This window comes from Nipponia nippon, unplaced genomic scaffold (genome assembly GCF_047370975.1).
Source record: "Nipponia nippon isolate SJK-2023a ecotype South Korea unplaced genomic scaffold, ASM4737097v1 scaffold_4, whole genome shotgun sequence".
NCBI lineage: Eukaryota > Metazoa > Chordata > Aves > Pelecaniformes > Threskiornithidae > Nipponia > Nipponia nippon.
This window is the reverse complement of record NW_028262358.1, coordinates 52909342-52930069: the sequence shown is the minus strand read 5'-3', so window position 1 is coordinate 52930069 and position 20728 is coordinate 52909342. Positions and strand designations below refer to the sequence as shown.

At 38.9% G+C, this 20728-nt stretch overlaps 1 protein-coding gene across 8 annotated transcripts in view; it reads right to left on the bottom strand.

The window, feature by feature from the left end:
* UTRN (utrophin) overlaps positions 1 to 20728 on the bottom strand; it is a 388166-nt gene that overhangs the window by 43455 nt on the left and 323983 nt on the right. For all 8 annotated transcript variants that reach the window (XM_087773985.1, XM_087773987.1, XM_087773986.1 and 5 more), the window contains 4 exons: positions 20252 to 20313; positions 19176 to 19250; positions 15312 to 15513; positions 6561 to 6646 (listed from right to left, as the gene is read on the bottom strand). In XM_087773985.1, the coding sequence (XP_087630111.1) occupies positions 6561 to 6646; positions 15312 to 15513; positions 19176 to 19250; positions 20252 to 20313 (425 nt within the window). The remainder of the gene's footprint in view (positions 1 to 6560; positions 6647 to 15311; positions 15514 to 19175; positions 19251 to 20251; positions 20314 to 20728) is intronic.

Genomic DNA, 20728 nt, shown 5'->3' with positions numbered 1-20728 from the left:
AAACTGTACATTGCAGCTCCTGTTTTTCCTAGGAGCAGCTGTGTGACAAAACAAGCAAGACATCACAAAATCAGAACAGCTTTTTGTTCTAATCCATTATTACCACATTGCCGCCCTAATATTTACTAAGTTTTCTATCTTATCACTAGGGAAGAAGGAAATGATATTTCAGAAATCCGTATCTTATGCTAAAATCTATGCCATCCTTTGGTTGGCTGGGGACAGAAGCACGTTTGCTCTGAACTGAGACTAGAAATTACCACAAGTCACAGCTGGCCATGTAAAATAGCTTAAAGCAAGAGCAGCAGCCAGCAAGACAACTCATGCTTAACATTAATCACATTTGCTTCCCGGATAACCATGCCTGCTTCCACATACTTTTCCTTTACTGGTTCCCTTTTACTAAGGTAGGTGTCAAGCCCTGCAATATAAGTGGACATTCTGGGATGACTGTAACGACAGAAAAAATTGAGGCGGAAAGGATCACAAAAATTGTTCCAGACACAGACTCTTACTGGGAAGAAAGATATTGCTTGTACCTACTTAAGAGTCACGGTAAAGCATTGAATTAATAGGCCTGTCTGCAGTACAGATAATATTTCTTAAGTGCTTTCTTAACACATTTCTTTGATTAGACATTTTTAATTGTTAAAAATTTGAACTACAATTTTTAACATGTTTCTGCCAACAATCCTTGATTTATGAACTTTGTAGCTGTGTACATTAATATTTAGTCACAAGACAAATCTCTCCTGAAAATATCTTAAACATTGACTTCATCTTAGAAATAATTTTGAATTCTGTGACTGGTATAAATTACAGAAGAAATGGAGGTGAATTCTTTGTGTTCATTCCAGCTGGCTTTTACATTCTCCTTTTGCACTCAGCGGCTGGCTTGGATTAAAGAGCCAAGTAATCTTAAAAGAAAAAAAAATACCTATTCATACTATTCCCCTACTTTTCATGTTTCCTACCAGAACAACCATTAATAGATTAGAAATAAATGAAATTTGAAAATTCAGTCTGCATTTCTGATTGAGAAAAAGACAAGCTTTGTTCATAAACACTCAAGAGAAACTCTCTTATTACACTCTGTAAATTTTTTTGCCCTTCATTTGGAGCAACTGTCAAGCTTTGTCAACATGCTTCAGAAAGTCTGGTCATACTTTTTTTCTTGGCAAAGGAGGTTGAGGCAGAAGAAAGGATTTTCACAAAGCAGAAGTCCAGATGACTGAATAAATTTTTAGAGGTTCTTTTCTTTTTCTTGCCCCTTTCTTGCCTAGTCAAACAAATGCTACAGCATCTTCGGCGCTCAGTGGTAAGAGAAAAACCCCACAGACAACAGCGGTGACAGAACTAGTACTGCATGACTGTAGGCTCCTCTCAGCAATCCCAGATCCTGGCTAGCTTCTTCAGCTGTGGTTGGGATACTTTTCCAGTTTCTAAGAGTCAGTTTAAATGACCTGGTAGGATTAAAAAAAGTGCCTGTTTTATTCTTTCTGTTTGCATCAGTCTACAGTGGAAACAGGCACTAAAAGAAGAACAATTCATTAACTGCTGCAACTGGGAGGAAGATGAAGTAATTTCCCAAGCCCTAAACCTTCAGTTGATTGGGGATCTAGTAAATAGAGGAAAAATGATGTGGCAAGAGAGGGAACAGGGAGAGTGATCAGCTACAGTTGCTCCAAGTAGGGAATCAGCAAATACCTTTAAAGAGCTCAAACTCCACCAAATCACTCCACTTAAAAAACAAATAACACTGGCAGCTGTGCCATAACCGATGAGTGTCCAAGTACAAGGGAGTTCATGGATGGTATCCTCTTTTCCCAAAGCCCTCAATGCCTTCGATGTGACACACAGGAGGAGAAGCTCAACTAAAGGCATGGAAAGCCAAAATGTTCTTGCTATCTGGCCCACCTCCTTAAAGTAACCCACAAGCTGTTCCCTGGCAAAGGAGGCATGGTGAGATCAGCTTTCAAATGGCAGACATATAGGAGGAGAGCTCCTTTTAGGTCTGACAGGGTGCACACTCAGACACCATTCTCGCCAGTGGGAAGAGAGACCCTGTATGTCACCCACTAGCCATGTCAGAAGCCACAAACTCTTAAAAATGGAGTTTGTTAATATGTACATACATATTATATCAGTTTATACATAAAATACATTGATATAAAGACTAAACAGTGCAAGGGATTCTACCAAAAGGACAAGAAGAATGATTGAGGAAGTGAAAGAAAAGATTATTCAGATCTGAGCCATAGGAAAAAAACAGAAACAAGAAAAAAAAAAAAAAAACAGTTAATCTTAAATTCAATTCACCCTCACAGTAGCATTTCAAGGATGACAGCCAGCGGGACTCAAACTGTAACTTAGCTGGACAGCTTGAAAAAATGTACTTACTGGCTGGTATAGAAAGAGATACTTGAAAATGTTGAAAAGTTTATTAAATTCCTACCAAAATGGTAATAAGATAGTTAGTAGTATGATGTCCACAACACACATTTTATGTCTTTTGCTGAAGTAGCCAAGACATAAAATCACAAACCTAGCACTGTCAAACCTGAACCACTCAAGCAATTCCAAGGAATCTAATGATAAAGACTCCATAGTTACACTTAATTATAATTAAAAATATGCAAAATGAAGAACGTGCCATCATCTGTTCATGTGTATTGTTACAAACAGGATGAACATTCTTCCCCCCCGCCTTTCTTTTAATATCACAGAGTTAGTTCCAAATGGCTTGAAAATTAACAACATAAACATAACATTAAAAAAAAAAAAATCACATTCCAAGGATGTTGTACATCACTTGAAAATCGAACTACTTCACAGCTGAGATTTTTCAAGTAGTCCTTCTGTTTCACCTCAAATACTACAGTTTTTATGCATTAAATGATATAACCCAAACCCTACAAATCTACACACTAAATAAAACTCCATGGTGTTTTCTGCTTCTGATGCAAATCTAGGCTTTCTGTGTTAAAAATGAGCCCAGGTAAGAGCAAAATGCAGACAAATGTGCTCCCATTTATTACACAGAGCTATGACTTTTCTCAGCCTCTAAAACTGAAGAAAAGGGGGGGAAGATAAAATTCCTGTTGTCCCTCAGGAAATCCACACGTCTGAGACACCGTTTGTCTCCTGATTACATGACCAGGCATAAAACCTGCTGTGAATAATCACACATGCAAATTAAAATTTTTACTGTTGCAAACACTTGCTGATATGATTGAAATTTACCTTCCAAGAACATTGGGTGGACTAAAATTGAGTGGTTAGAAATGTTACATTTTTCCACAGTATTCTTCAGAAGTCCTGTAATGTATGAACAACTAGTGGTAAAAAGGATCAGTGTTTATTGTGCTCTGAGTATTTGGGAATTAAGCTACTATTATCTTTTGTAATGTGCATCCTTCTTTTTTTTTTTCTCTTTTTCCATTTTTTAAGGCTACTTCTATACCCACGAACTGATCAGCGCATCAGGGTCTAAGCCCAAGCACTGGAACGCTGTCATCTGTATCATTAAGCTGCTAAAAGTGTATCCATCATGCTTTTGATCAGTTGACTGACTCTCACCCCCAAAATAGCCAGGAATGATGTGAGAGTTAAGTAGGGTCAGGGATTGTTTCCAATAGGTAGCTCACATGTGGCCCCCCTGTTTTGGGGAGGAAGAAGAGCCTAACAGGGATACAGCCAGACCAGGTCACTGGCCTCACCAACAAAAAGAGGCCCTGGACTATTTGCCCTACAAGCACAGCTGTAACCAGCTCCCAGCAACTCAATTACATTTGCAGGTCCATTTTTATTCACAGGAGCATCCAGATGTGTGCTTGAAGTTACATATGTCTTTAAACGTTTTCAAGAATAGGCTTTCTTTAATTGACGCTTCAACGTTTCTTCTAAAGTAATTGGGACGTTTTTTAATTAAAGATTCATTCTCATGTCAACCCTGAAGACCAGCATCTTAAAAAGAAGCTTAATTAAATAAAAAAAAATCACAGAAATTTCTCTGGCAAAACATATTTTAAAAATGTGTCAAGTGAAAATATCCTACCTATACTGGAAATGAGCATACAGTTAACAAAAAAAAAAAAAAAAGAGAGAAAAAGGCTTCACATTAAAGAAAGAAAAAAGAACAAAAGCTTGATTTCTCCAAAAAGGTAAGGAAGATGAAGGTCAATTGTACTGGTAAACTGAAATTATTGTCCCCTGTCAGTTTACCATATTATTTCATAAACCCAATGTCTCAGCAGCCCAGAAATTATGTTTCTTCAAGTTAATCTCTGAAAGACTGGTCTCTGGGAAGGCTGACATAGAAAACACTTGAGCAGACATTCTGGTTAAGCATTTTACAAAAGATTGAAGGGTTCATCCAAAACTTTTTAAAACAAGAAACTTGCCTGTTTTACTACCAACTGCTCTGAGAAGAGTTTGCCTCTCTAGGACTACAACATTTAAGGCACGGTCTGTGCTCTGCTAAGGGCTCCAACTGCGACCGTAGGACGACTGCCATGGTCAGAGAAGCCTAGGATCGACAACACTTCAGAAATGCTTAGAAGAAATATAGCCAAAAGGAGAAGCAAATGTCAGGCGCTGGTCTGAGAAAGGGAAAAATCAGAAGGCAGGTAATTCATATTAAGCACCCGTGTTTGGGGGTACTGATCTTCCTTCCATGTGACATTTTCTTGAAAATACTTAGCATTTCCATTATGGTTTTCACCTGAGGATCTGAAAGCTCAATAGATAATGACAAAATTTCTCTCAACAGTAGATGATTAGTAGGGTGTGACAAAAGCAAAACAAGCAAGAGAGCTCGCACCAAAGATCTGTCTGTGACACAGCTGGTGCCAGAGGACCCCAAAATGACGACTGCATAGCCACCGCAGGCCAACAACCAGTACCTGACACCGTCACCATCCTTCCTCCTTCGGCAAAATTTCTTTCAGACTGAAGGGTTTTGTTTTGTGACAATTTTATGGTTCGTAAGGACAATAAAGATATCAAAGCCTGGCCCACTGATCAGAACAGGAGTAACAACAACAAAAAAATGGATGCATTATCTGATTATTAATTCTCTGCTGTGAGAAGCCAAGCAACTATTTCTATTTCAGATGTATTTCAGGTTGACGTTATGACCGCTTTGTACAAAAGTCTCCTGAGACTTTTTCTGTACTAATTTTTTAGGACTTTTCACAGCAATCTTCAGGAAAAAGCCCACCCTGTTAACACAGACTATGCAAATCCGCAGCCACCATCAGCTGCCATTTTTATTTTACTACTAGACACAAAGCAACAACATAAAAATTAATCTGACCTAGTCATTTCCATCGTTCTGCTTCAGTGCCTGTATTCGGTAAGTATACTAATTCATTAGTGATAGCAATGTAATGTGAGTTTATTCCCAGGTTCTGGGGTTTTTTAAACCATCTTTTGGTAGGGTTATCATTCTGTTATCCACAGCCTAACTAACTCCTATACTTTACGAAAGCTTTTTATTTCACGCCAAATGGCAGATTACCTCCTGAATTGTCATTACTGAACAACGGTATATCTGCAAAGCTCTTTTAGTTATGGACTAATTCACAGATATGTCAAATGACATAAGGAAACTAAAAAATCCAAAGTCTTAGTACCGGCTTAAGTTCAGATGCCAAAATATGCTCCAATGCATAAGATACCTGTACTTTTGCTCAATGTTAATAACCAAGATTACAAGATTACCTACAAACACTCTAAGGAAAGCAGAAATTGTTGCAGAGCTCCAATGGTACACAGCAAATACAGTCTCTACACATTTTACATGAGTTTCTGAAATGTGTCAAGGAACTACTGCAAAGAATAGTAATTTTAAGATGATGTGCATAACATATAACTATCCATCACCTATGATGCCCTTATATAGTGCTTAATCTCTTGTTCTGTATTTGTTAGGAGGTTTTGCCACAGTTACTCAACTCCCTTCTGCTCCTGCAATTATTTTTGTGAAATATTTTTATACTACTCAGTATTTCTCAAGCTTGTGCGATTACTTAAATCAACATAATTTGAACTTTCATTGTACAATTCTGGTAGAAAGCACAGATATTGGAAAAGTATTTTCAGAGTTCAGATCATCTTTTTCATAGACCACAAAATACAATTGCTGGATTTTGATGTACTTCCTTGCTTTATCAGACATATCAATCTATTCCAATCAATACTGATTTGCTTGATTTTTTCCTAAACGCAACGTACACACACACACACACACACGAGAACAGAATCAATCAAACAGAATACTCTCTAGCTTCCACACAGCTACATTCTCCTTTGCTTTTGAGGAGCGCAATACTGTGTGTTACGACGATGCATAATTGACATCAATAGTTTCCAGTCAGGATATAAATCCTTCTTTCTCCATTGTCCCAGATGATAAGGAAAACAACAATTCTATACAAGAAAACTGTCTTGCTACAGGCATGAGAAATGTTTAACTACAAATTTTGCTACAATGTGTGTTGTCACTGTACGTGACAATTATGTAAAGTAAGCATTTTATAAAATACATTCTTCCTTACATCGGTACTTCTCTTCCAGAAGGCCCTTGGAAAGAGACATCAAGCCAATTTTCAGGGACTGCACTCGAATTTTTCCAGTTCGGCCACTGAAATTATAAAGATAAGACCATTTAATACAGTTTAATTTTATTTCATTCCAACTCAAGTCTATTAAAAAATCCAAAGGCATTGGTGAGTTCTACTTTAAATACACTTCAAATCTCAAAACAAATTAACACTACAAATCACATTAAGAATGCTTCCCTTACAAAAGCTTAGCTCGCCTTCTAAGTGGTTTACACATCAAAACAGTTTGTATTACTCCAAAAGGGCAGACATTTAGCTCTGTAAAGCTCTCAACATGATTTACTAATGTGATATACACGAAAAAATACATGAGCACACAGCAGGAAAGCCTATTACTCAGTGTGAAACACAAGGACTGCAAAATAAAAACAAGTTTTCATATTACAGTAATTCATTCATTCATTCATTTCACTTCATTTTTTCCTTTTATGTTTAAAATGCTCTGATATACATGTGTATCATGACATAAACAGCCAACCACATGCAGTAATTAAATGACGTGGAGCTGTCGTTCTTGTTAAGCAATGTGACTTCAGGCTTGTCTTGTCCAACATGAAAAAAAAAAAATGCCCAAACCTGAACAACCACACATCAAACCTTAAGCAACTTAAGAACAGATAAGTGGGTACCAAAGCAAGTGATTTTAAACCTGCAAGACACACACAGTTCGAAAAGGTACTAAAGCAATAAACCCAGGGTACACGGAAACGGACAATTTTAAAGTTCAAAAGATCAGTGCAGAAACATATTCTCAAAAGATCTGATGATTTCTTCTTTCAAACACCAAAAAACATGACACAATTCCTCTTTAGATGAGACATGGCAAAAAAATAATGAAAATAGTAGTTAAACTGTATATATTATACACAAACCCCTGCATTTAAGGTTAGCTGGGTCCTTCACCAGCAAGTAAGATAATACTAAAATTAATATCACCCCAAACATTACTTTGGTCCCTTCTGTCATACTGAAGTGATATATCCTTTAATTACTTCTGGAGTGGTTATTAGATATCTCTTTCTGTCCTATCCATTCAACATACGGTCTGCTATTTGATTTACTTCACAAATGTTGTGCTGAATACAAAATTATTAATTTACTCCTGGGCTCTCGGTAAATTAGCTAAGCGCCTTACAAATATTAATGCATTTGTCTTCACAACCATCACCTAATCTAGTGACACTAGACAGCATTATCTTCTCCATTCCACAAGCTGGAACAGAGGTACAGAGAAATTATTGCTAAATTAACCAAAAACACCCATTACTTTTACTGCCTAGTTTGAAAATCAGGACCCAATTTTCCAGAATGTTATAAAAGTGCCACCTATTTTATACTTTCAAGCCTAGCTTCAAATTACCTCTTTCAATCACAGACACTACATCATTCTGGCATACCTTAATGTGTAAATGGCTCATTTTGCAACCCTGATGAAGTTCTTTCCCCATTCTTTCCTGTGTAGGGTTGTCTGTGTTTTAACTTTGTATTCAATGGAAAACCAAAGCAGAACATTCATTTGGGTTTGATTTAACTCAGGACTGACTAGAGCAGTTCTTTATTAAAGGCAGAAACTCAGAAAAATCTTTGCAGCTAAAAGGTCATGGCACATATGTGGAGGCTTCAAACTTCTCCAGATTTCAGCAGATTGTTAAAGGGACTATGAAAAACTTCCTTTGCACAAAAAGCATTTCCTTAATAAATTTATAAAAAAGAATTACAAAACCTGCAGTATTATGTTTTTCTAAAGAGCAGTGTATTTTCCCCTAGCATTTTTCTTGGAAACAGCTAAATATTAGCACTGGAATTATATATACAGTAAAAAAGCCACACCATACCCCAACAAAACCCCTCCACCAAACCTATAGACTTTGTAGCATTGACACTTCCAATTCAATAGTTGAAGTTTGCCCAGCTTAGAAAGCCACAAAATCACTGAGGTTGGGAGGGACTTCTGGAGATCATCTAGACCAATGCCCCTTCTCAGTCAGGTAGAGCAGGGCGCCCTGGATCATATCCAGTTGGGTTTTGAATATCTTCAAGGACGGAGACTGCACAGCTTCTCTGGGCAACCTGTGCCACTGTTTGATCACCCTCACATATTAAAAATACATTTTTCTTATATGTTTAAGCAGAATTTCCTGTGTTTCAATTTGTGCCCACTGCCTCTTGTCCTGTCGTTGGGCACCACTGAGAAGAGCTTGGCTCCATCTTCTCTGCTGCTCCCATCAGGTATTTATGCACATTGATGAGATCCCCCTGAAACTTCTCTTCTCCAGGTTGAAGAGTCCCAGGTCTTTCATCCTCTCCCAATACATCAGATACTCCAAGTCCTTAATCATCTTCATGGTACTCCACTGGACTCACTCCAGTTTGTCCATGTCTCTTTTGTCCTGGGTAGCCCAGAACTGGACCCAGCACTCTAGATGTATCTCACCAGGGCCGAGTAGAGGGGAAGGATTACCTCCCTTGACCTGCTGGGAAGGCTTTTCCTAATGCAGCCCAAGAGACTGTTGGCCTATTTTGCCACAAGCGCATGTTGCTGACTCATGTTCAACTTGGTGTCAACCAGGACCCCCAAGGCGTTTCCTACAAAGCTGCTTTCCAGCTAGTTGTCCTCCAGATTGCACTGGTGTATGGGGTTATTCCTCTTCAGGGGGAGGACTTGGCATTTCCCTTCATTGAACTTCATAAGATTCCTGTTGTCCCCTTTCTCCAGCCTGTCAAGGTGCCTCTGAATGGCAGCACAACCATCTAATTGCGCTGTGTGTACAAACACCCAAAAATCAAGGCCTTACAGTGGGAAGGTTCAGGAAACTTTTTAATGCTTGAATTCATACAAAAATTATGGGTCAAGTATTTAAAATTAAGTGCCAGCACACTATTCAGATTCACTATAGCAGTACAAGCATGCTTGTCATTACAAAATCAATTGATAAGACCACTTTAAGCAGCTCAGATATTTTTTGCTCTGATCCTGATGAAGGGAAGCCTGAAACATTATACCTCTATTAACTGGTTTAGAGCAAAAGTTGTCCATTCTCCATCAATACAACAGTGAAAGGCAGTATAACAATGGCACATTATTGACCTCTGACCTATCTTCAAGTGAAAAATGTCAAAAGCATTATAGCTGCTTGTCAGAAGTGCTTTTCTTGTTTACTAGATTCCATTTGTCCCTCTTTCCCCATGCAATACAAAGTCTAAGGATTCATTGCCCTTATAGTGAGATGCTGACATTCCTCTCCTTTCCCAAATGAACTGGAATTTTATTGTTTTAGTGGGGAAGGTGAGAGGAAAGAGAGGTGAGGGGAAGGATGAAATAAAGAAATCCTTGGTGTTTTGTAGGTGATTCCGTTTTCTTTACATATGCACCAGGCAGGCTCCGGCCTATCTGCCTCAGGTATAATCCCCCTATTGCACCTTCATCCACTGCCAGTCAGGAGGTGGCACAGAACCCAAAAGTAAATCAACTATAAACCTGCCAAAATAGGCATTCAAAAAAGGTACACATCATTTTGAGGCATGGTAGGAGAGTGCGTTGAAAGCATATAGTACAGAGAGGACTAGTTTAGTGGGGAATCAGCTAACTAGATCATTTGGTCAAGGGCATGGGGGGGTGCCATGCTGTACGAGCAGAGAGGCTGGATTGGATGGGAGCACATACAACTTTGTTGCATAGTTTGGATTCTCCATCCAAGCAGAGAGCAACCATTCAGCTGTTTCAGAGTTCCAACACAGCTGCAGAGAATATCAAAAAGCAACTTTATATAAAAACTGACGCCTGTCACTATTGTACAATAACATAAGCAAATGAGGAAAAAAAGGGTAAGCTAGAAATGGTTGTAGTATTAGAAGAGAAAGGGAGAACACTTTTATCCTATATCTTACTACAGGAGACACTGAAACTAGAGGATGCAGGAGAGGGGAGGGAGGGAAGAACAGGCAACACACAGATAACAGGGGCCCTAGACATGAGCCACACCCTGTGAGTTCCCTTGCTAATCCTGTAACAACTGAACTCCAAACAGATGAAACAACTACGATCCCAGCCTCACTACATCGGGCACAAGCTGTGTGGAGCACTTGGGAATCACATAATATAGTTTACCACTACTTGGCCACAAGAACATTTCAGCTGCAAAGCAGCATGCTAAATCCTAAAACTAACATTTCTCTTTCTGCTCAAACACCTAGGAAATTCAATGACAGACATTAAAGCAGGGTTAAAATTATCTGAAGGTATGTCTTTCCAGGAAAACGAGTTTAGCGCACTTTCAAAAAGTGTTCCATAATCATGCAACTGTCATATGCAAACTTTATTCCTCTCTCTAAGTAACATCCTAATACAGAGTTAGGACCCAAAACTCCATTGACAGGCAAACATAGTCTACATCATAGTCAAAACAGAGGCCTGTGACACCTCTAAATTATAAGTGTACTAATCAGGATATAATTAATATTAGATTGTTGAATATAAGCATACAAAACTCTTGTTACCAACGATGGCATGCAAGTATTCTGTAGCATCGCGATAGCATAGCCAGACACAATATACAAGCATTTTACCTAAGTACCTGAACAATGTGAACACCAAAGGGGCAAACAGTGACGGGCACAGCTGCACACAGGAGTTAGCCAGATTACAAAAAGTTGCCAGTCAGAGGACAAGATTAAGTACAAGAGATAGCAAACAGGAATACACAATACAGATGACTGGCAAACCAACAGAAAACAAGATAAGCAATATCAAGTCCAGAGGAACCCTATGTCCCCTGAGGGTGGGGGGCAACAGCATAAAAACATCAGGCACTAGCAAGGAAAACTGGAGAAGTAAGAAGATGAGCCTCCTTCAGTTCTGACTTCTCTCAAAGAGCTCTCAAGCCGGGTCAATGTTGACGCTACAATTAAGGACTACCGAGGACGGGAGCTATCAGTTATCTACATAACCCAGCAGCAGGAGGCAGCCTGGTAGATTCTGAAGGTCCCCACAGATGCCTCCCCCTTGATCAACCACAGAGGAGTCATCTTCCTGCTCTACAGAGGGCCATGTCTTTCCTACAGTGCTTCTTACTGCTATCACAGCCTGCCGAGCTGCTCCCGCAGAGTCTTCTATGAATCAAGACAGCTATCATCAACACAGGGAATGCAACTGGAGTACATGCAGAAGATTTCTATCAACTACAGTCAAAACCAGGGCATAACGTTAAGGCTGACTGAGCAGGTCTCTCATCCTTCTCATTCCTCAGAAGTTCAGATTTTGCTGAACTTAACATGCTGGTAAGGCCTGGGACATTAACTCAACCTGGTATTAGAATTTACCAGGTGTAGAAGTGCAACAATAAATAACAAAGTTGTAATTCTTCAGGGGAAGCCTGGGCCATAGAGAATGATCATAAATGACAGCTTTGATCATATGAAAAAAGTTAACATACATGCCATAGCATAGATACCCTTCCTAGACTAATGCACCAAAGAAATTAAAAAAAATGCATTATCAAAAGTATCCTAACATCACAAAAATCAAGAAAATTCCAAAGTTGAAATACAAGAAGTCAGATAAACATTGCAAGACTTTAAAAACAGTGCATGTAAAAGTTTCTTTATGGACATTGGGTAATTTTGATTGAAATAATGAGTCATCGCCCACAATTAGTATATGTATTCTGTATTAAGTATGACAGACTTTAAAATATCTAAACCAACTCACTTCAAGGGGTGTTGAGTTATTCCATTAGTATTGAAAGCTATCAGTCCATTTCATGTAAATGACTTTTGGAGATTTTAGCAAATTTGACAGTATATAGTCCAGAACAATAACCACCAGCTCTTGCTTTTGGATTATTTAAACACAGGCCTGGCCAAATGATTTCATAGAGCAAACAACTTCCTTCACAGCTCTCACTGTAAAATGCAATGCATTTATTTATGATTTCATTAAAAAAAAAAAAAAAATCTCTGGACTAACCAAAGCAAGGAACTTTAACTTTGGATAAAGTTTACAGGGCAGACGTTGCTGCCTGGAACAATCTTCGTGTCCTTGAAAAAGTAAAAGTCACCAAGTAAATTTAATGTTTCTCTCCTCTACTCAGCTTGAAGAATGAATCATTCCTGATGTGTCAGAAAATACCAGAACACAACAGACTTGCCTACTATTTCTAAAAATAAATTGGTTCTTTTTAAGGGCCAAAGACATCTGTAGGTAAATCTCAAGAACTACCCAGTTGGCCATCAATCTGTGAATCAGTAATTAAATCCCAGGTTAATAGCATGCGACTAACAGATGCTTTTTGTAGGCAGTTTAACGATTTGAAACATTGTACATGTGCAATACCAGTGCAATAAACAATGGAAATGCCAAGACACAAATTAGTTCTTTCCTAAAGGCCAATTAAAAAAAAAGAAAAAAAAGAAAGGCAGCTCAAAATTGGTGCCTGTTCTTTCAGCTATTTTTTTTTTTCCTCTCCTGGAGTGGATTTGATAGGTGAGCAAGGAAACATACTGTAAAAGGTTAATTTTATCTCAGAAAACCTTCATCCTCCATTATTCAAAGTTTGACTGAAGCTTAAAGTCTTTCATCAGCTTGAAGAATTATCTACACTAATGCTTTCAATAGCATTATCAAGGGGAAATGGGAGCAACAGGAAACGTTATTGAAAGAAAGGCTTGTTGCTTACTACGTGCATTTTAAATATGAACAGATGAAACAACTGACTTTTAACTGAAGTTAGGAAGCAAAGGTAAGCTAAAGAAAATATAATGGATTTGTGATAAATCTGAAAAAAAACACAACCAGTAACTACAAAAAGTCTCCAACATTATTAAGTCTCTTATTCTAAATAACAAATAACATTTAAGTCAAGCAACCCACTTGATCTGCTGCTCTATTTGCAAGTGATGTGCTTATTCACCCACAATACAGAGCTCTGCAAAATAAAAATAATTGCAGGAAGAAGTCCCAGTCATTATTTGATGGGCTCTCCAATTTTCCAGCAGTAATGATGAGGAGTCCAACTAACAGAAATGTCACAATATTAAATAGCAATATTCGAATGACAAGGCATAATAGGTAGTCAGCACATAAATGATAAATGGTTGTATGTACTCTGTTCCCTCCTTCCCTCTCTCCTATCACAATATTTAAAATAAAAATAAAATAAAATTAAATATCCACAAAGTATAGGAGTACTGGCATGTAATCCTCTGGGGGGAAAAAAGAAAAAAGCTACGAACTGTTAGAATTTGGCACTGATTAAGTGAGTGAACATCGCGAAGATAATGCATACATCAAGAAGTAACAGCTCTCTTTTGCAAAGCCAGGTATAAGAACTGCTATCATTACTCAAGAAATACTTTTGCTCTTTCCATCTTCAAATGGGGAGAAAGGAAAGACATTTGCTAACCAACCTCATGCAGCTTAGAAATTCTGATTTGTAATTCTGTGTATAACTCTGAACTAAAGCATATATTCAATTGGACACACTGAAGCGACCACCCCATGTATTGTACTACTGTGCCTTTAGTAAGCTCCAGAAGAGTCCTGAAATGCCTTTGCTCAAACAACATAAGGAGATACATTATAGGGAATGGAGGAGCTGCTGGAAACCAAGTCTTTTCCCAGTTTTTACTACAGAAGGGAGATGAGAATAGTACACACCACTAAGAAAAATAAGCAATAAACTCATGACTCAAAGGCACAACTAAATAAAAACATACTGATTGTAGGTCATGCAGGCTGACATAGTGCAGGGCAGGGCAGAGAGGTCAGAGTTTGACCTTCAGCAGAAGAAAGAAGTGCCTGGGGGCTCAGAAAGGACTGGCCAAAACCACAAGGGGCTGCTGGAGTGAACTTTTTCTTGTCTTCCGAGACTCAGTGGACGTGCTTTTAAATAAGCCCACAAGTTCTTACTATAAGCATTCTGAAACATGCTTGAGGCAAACTCACAATCCACCGGAGAAATACAGCTTTGCTGCCAGGACCGGGGCAGGTGGATCACATCGCACCAGCACTCAGAATTGATACAAGGCAGGAGCTGCACCTGCTGGAAGAGAGCTGGGACCAGGACACCACTGACCCTCCAGCATCAGACAGGCTTTAGCGCCGAGATCAGAACCACCACCACTTGACAGGGGATACAGAACAGGGAGCTCAGCCAGGATTGTGGCATGCAAGTAACTAAGTGTAAAACAAATAACAAAACTGTCCCCACCTCTGGCAGAAATAGGATCTAGTACGAATGGCAAACAATCTGGGCAATTTGGAACATTTACAGTAGGAAAAGAGCTAAAGCAGCGTATCCAGTTCTCTACTCACATATACATTTCTTGAAAGCCTTTTGATGTTTGTTTGGTATTAGCATAAAAGCAGTGTAATGTTATTTCAGTGTATCTGAGCAGGACAGCATAAGAAACATCTCACTGCAAGCAACTGCACTTTCATTACTGAGTCAAAAATATCAAAAGATATAACTCTTCATTAAATAACTTCCTAAGGCTTTATCATTTTTCTATTACCATGGACACTTCCTCAAGAAAGTAACTCAGAAAAAACATACAACAGTCCTATAAGTCCAGCATTTTTGATAAGTCACATGCAAAAATTACCAGTTCTGTCTCCATGGTTTGTACTTTGTTAATACTACATTAAATTCCTGGGCTACACACTGTGAAGAAAGATTTATTACTTACCTATCATATACATTGAGTAGCCAGTTAAGACACATGTCTACACAGAGAGGAACATTCACCATATCTTTGTGTTTCTCTTCAAGTCCGCTGTAGATGGTAGTGAGACAGCTGATCACATCCTGGACACCAATCAGCTGGTCATTTTGACTCAACTTGTGCTGTTTGAAAATTTCACTTGTTGTGTTCAGGTCCAACAGGTCCACTAACAATAGGTGATTAAAAAAAAAAAAAAAAAAAAAGAAGAAGAAGAAAAAAGGCGTGAATATAGATGCCTGAGCATAGCATTCACAATACTTGTTCATGTGCATATTGTAGCAAACACTGCAATTAGCCAAGAAGTAGCTTTCATTTAGTAACTTTATAGTGAAAAACTGTTCTCTGTGAGAAGTCGACAGCATTTTGGTACTATATATTTAAAAAAACCAGAATCAACAAGAACACCATAATGACACAGTTCGGAAGAACATTTAAAAAGCCGCTGAAGTAGTCTGTGTAATTAGAGGATCCTAACTTCAGATGTAGGCACACTGGGAGTCCACTAGGCTTAAAGGATTCTTTGCATTTACCATAAAGCAGAAACCTGTTAAATGACTATCACTTTTGATTAAATGTAAAGCAAAGCAAATTCTTAGGTAACAATGTTCTCTTAAATGCAGCAGGAATATACTCAGGCCTGATTAACTGAACAACAGTTGCTAAATTAAGGCTTAAGAGAAAGCAGGGAGGGACACAGGGAAATTATTTATTGTAGTTTTCCAGAACACAAAATGCTACGCTTTCATGAAAAATATTTTGATCTCCTTTATTACAACATGCTTTCTATAAGCAGCTGGTGCTGTTATGGATACCCTAGAGGTGACAAGGGTTTTGCCCCCAGAACCACAGAAATGTGACTGCAATTGTGAAAATCTGGGTTTTGCACGGTGAAAATAAAAGCTGTCAATGAGTTCTTCTAATTCCTTTTGCAAAACAAAGTCGAAAAGAGGCAACTTATTTTGGTGTAAAAGAGGGAAGAATAATCTAAGTCAAAGGGTGGTATGATCCTTAGTGACATTTTTTTGACAGAAGCACGGACTTTAGCAAAAAAAATAGTTGCAATGTATCAGTATGCTTGCTACAGTGTATACAACATAAAGTTGAAGTATATTCTGAGCTCATACAGAGCGGTTTCTGGAGAGCCAGTACCACATTTACACTAAAAATGTCATCTCTCAAAGGAAATGAAACATGACAATCTCAGACGTGTTGTAAATTGCTCTGCACCGGTAATGTTAAAAGGACCCCAGAAGGGCAGTCTGTGCAAATCAGGTAAGTCTAGCTTGGGCTGGAATGTAAGTACAGCAGAAAAAAGCAGGAGCAAGACAACAGTAACCACTATGAGCAATTCTCTCAAGAACTCAGTGAGCATCTATCAAAAGATAAGGTTAGAGGCCAAAAGGAGGTTACATTCCCAATCCCTTTTCCTCAGTCTACATCACTGTAAAATGAGAAGCAGTACCTCGCGGCCCTTACTTTTTCTCTCCCTCACTGACATCTGTACAGTCTGTTCTAACTTTACAGCATCAGACTTGGAGGGGTTTTATGTTTGTTTGCTTTTTATTTTCTTTTTTTCTAAAAGCCCATCTCTTGGCTACGCAAACAAATGCCAGCCATGCATTTACCAAACAGGCAGACTGCTAACTGCAGCAAAATACCTTGCCACTAGTTTGACCTGAGGTAGCCAAAGCATTTGGCGGTACATTGCAGCAATCTTCTACAGGAGCTGGAAAATATGTAATACACTGGAAAAGGCTCACGGGCATATTTAAAAACAAAACAACACAACCCTCCCACTGCAATGCAATGCAGAGTATTTTTTTGAGGGGTGGAGGGAGGGGGGTGAAGCCAGGTGCAAAACTATAACATGCTATCCAGTCACGTGAATATTGCCCTCAGGAGAGACAGACGCTTTTCATGCTTGCCCTTCAGGACCCACAGGGGGGAAAAAAACCCTCAAAATTATTGCAGACAGTTTGGCGGTGGTATTTTTTTCAACCTGTTTTTGTAACGTACTTAATGGGGTGCCTAAAAGCAGGTAAGCAGCTTCCTAAGACAGACTGACAGCACCCAAAACCTGGCCTTTTTAAAGCCAGTGAAAACCTGGAATGATTTGGAATGCCAGAAGTTGTAGCCTTTGGGCTTGGCTTAGCACAACCATCCTTGCACTGAAAACAGCAATTCAACAGACACTGAAGTAAGCCCGCTAACTTCTTATCTTGATCTGCTGGCATTAAGATCTCACATTCACATTTCTGCCAAAGGGTTCGAGAGGGAACCAGGAGAGGCACTTCCAGTATTTTCATACTAAAAGGAAACTCTGCTGCTGTACTAATGCAAATTAAGCAAAACTTATGCTTTTGGATGACACCATTCATGGAGAACCACCAGAGGGACTTACTTCCACCCCTGCTTACATCAGCACTCGCCTGGCTGAATGAACTTTGGGAACAGGCAGTTATCCTGCCCTGGTAAGGTCTACCCACTAGCAGTGCCCCTGGATTGGGCTGATGTAAAGAGGGATTATTTTCTCATTACATTTCCACTTCTGAAAGTTTTAAAATAAACTGCGTTTATGCAGATGGGGAAAAGCTAACCTGAGACTCGCATCATTTCTGGCATGAAGCCTACTGCACACAGTTTTTAGTGCATTTTTGCAGTACTATTCTGCATCTGCTCAAACGTGCTGAACAACCAATCCTGCTGTTAACCAACAAATGGACACAAGGGTCATTTCTTTCCTTTCTGTAGTGAGGAGACTTTCCCAAAGGAAAACTATAAACAGAAACCACGTCATTCAGCACAGTTCAAGCAGATGTGAGCGACTGACTCAGGAGCAAGTAATGACATGCAGCTGCTAATGGCAAATTTGAGGCTGCTGTAACCCCACAGAAAACAGGCAGGCATTGCTATGGAGCTTTTGTATTAGAAAGACCTTGTGAATGACAGCAGTTCCTGCAAAAGACTGGATGGCTGAGGGAAGTCTACACGGCTCTCGCTTTTAGTCTTGTGTGCGTTAATGTTCGTTCCTTAGCCTTGTGCGGTTGATATTCCCATTAGCATTCTTAAATTTTAAATCACCTAGAGGAGCTCAGTGACAGAATTCTTAATATACATGGTGGTTTTGTTCCCTTTTTCCCTTCCAGTACCACACTTCAGTATCTGGGGCAATATAATTTCTTGAAAATGAGCTAAAGTATGCTGCACAAGAATAAAATATAGCAGGGTCTGGTGCTGCATAGCTGCCCAGTACAACTGCAACACAGGATACTCTCTCTGGCCCCATTCTTCTGCTACAGTGGGAAAGTGCTCTCAGTACATCTGCCCCACATATTCTGAGACAGAGAAGCCAAGAATTTGTTCTTTCCAACCTGCAACCTTTCTCAGCTTCCTGCAAAATAAATATACATAGGTACATACACACATATATTAGTCTCTGCAGGAATCTACCTTCCAAAAAACAGAACAAGATGAAACATGACTCTACTTTCCTGCTTCTAAAGGAGGGTGGGGGGAGTGGGAGGGAATAACTTCCCCAGAACCATGTTAGTCAAGAGGACCAATATTTATTTTCCTATCAGTTCTCAAAGTATTCTTAGTGGGCATACCGTTTCAACTTACCTGCTGCACCCCTTTTTTCATTAATTGATTTTATTTATTTGCAATAATGATACCTACTATTAGCAATTCTTCCTGCCATTTTGTTCGTTGACAATCTGTCAAGGATGTATCCAGTCCCTTGTTAAACATTAATGTTGTTAGACTTAAGCCAACCCTCCCTTCCCCAAGTACTGCAGAGAAACAATTTGTCTCAAAGGCCAAACTCACAGCACAGTGCTTTCTGCAGTCTTCGGATTTTGATGGCCGTACGGTAGGCAGAGAAGCGTACGTTGTTCAAGTCAGCTGAAACAGCAGAACAGAAATATGAGCAGCCCTAAAAAGAGAGTCCGTAAGTTTCCTTTATATATAAATTTTCACATTTTGGAAGAAGTCTGATATCCCTTCTCTCTCTGCAATGAATTAATAGGATATATCAGAACAAATAAAACAAACTGAGAAGTTGGGGCCTCAGTCCAATCCACCTGCAGGGAAAGCCTCCTGACTCTGAAGGGCCTTCAGAGATTGGCACACCAGAAATCCCGACACATCTTGGCACATGTAATACATATAATAGAGTTTTACATACATATTTTGCAGTGTTAAGTAGTTTCCAGACAAGTGCTCAAATACAGTATGTTTCTCAAATAATTTACGACTGCATCAGACAACATACAGGAAACAGAGAGCAGCAAAGGCCACAATAACAGGGAAAAAAACCCATCTTTTTAAGCCATAATTTTTATGCCAAGACTTTGTAAACAGTGCTTTGAAAGGGATAGTCAGATAGCCATAAGCTCTATTTTAGAAACTGATGGGCATAGTAACATTTTTCCTCACTTAACAGTATTTTACCCTTTCACTCCTTAGAAAGGGAGACTTCATAGTAAATGGAAAAGTTAGCAGGGCATGTTGAACTAGCTGTACCAAAATATAGTCTAGCCTTTACTGATAGCATAGCTGCTCTGATTCATTACAAAAATTAGTTCCCTGCAGACCGACATCCTGCTTTAAACACAGAGACAGTCTGCATCATTGGACAATCCCTCATGGATTTAAAAGAAATAAACAAGATGCTGCATTAAAGCATAGAGTCAGAGCATATTGTTCAGAATAAAATTACTGAAAGGCAATAAAGATGACGTGATCAAGGCAGTAGGTTTCTTGCAAAGTATGTCTCATCGCAAAGTGGGAAATGCTCTCTTACACACAATTCATGGCAATTCAGACATTGTCAGCAGACAAATGCAGGCTTTTACTCATGGCGTGGACATCACATAATGGTTTATTTTAAGAAATGCACTCACCTAAGGACTGGAAGAGATCAGTCATTTTAGGATGATCCCAACAGGTTGTCTGTGTCTCATGACTACAAAGGAATGAGGTAATCAAAGTTTCAGGCAACACACATACACACACAATGCAAAGGACAAAAAAATCAAAGATATTCTGATTTTCTGTGTTTAAGTGGCAAGAAATCCCTCAGCTCTTTAATTAAAATACATGACCTGTGCCACTCAGCTCCTTGATTTTTCAATCACAAAGTAAATTTGACAATAGCCCCCCCATACATAACAGTGGGTACTTTTGATTCTAAGTGTGACTGTATCAGTTGAACTCTGATCCTGAAGCTAAGAGGCACACTAATAAGGTAAAAATGTAAAACTTCGTGCTGCTGTAGCACAATAAAAATATTTGTAAAAACACTTGAAAAATAAAAAGCATTGAGGTTTTATTTCAGACTTCATTGCGTATCTGAACACATGTATCAGAACACATAAAAC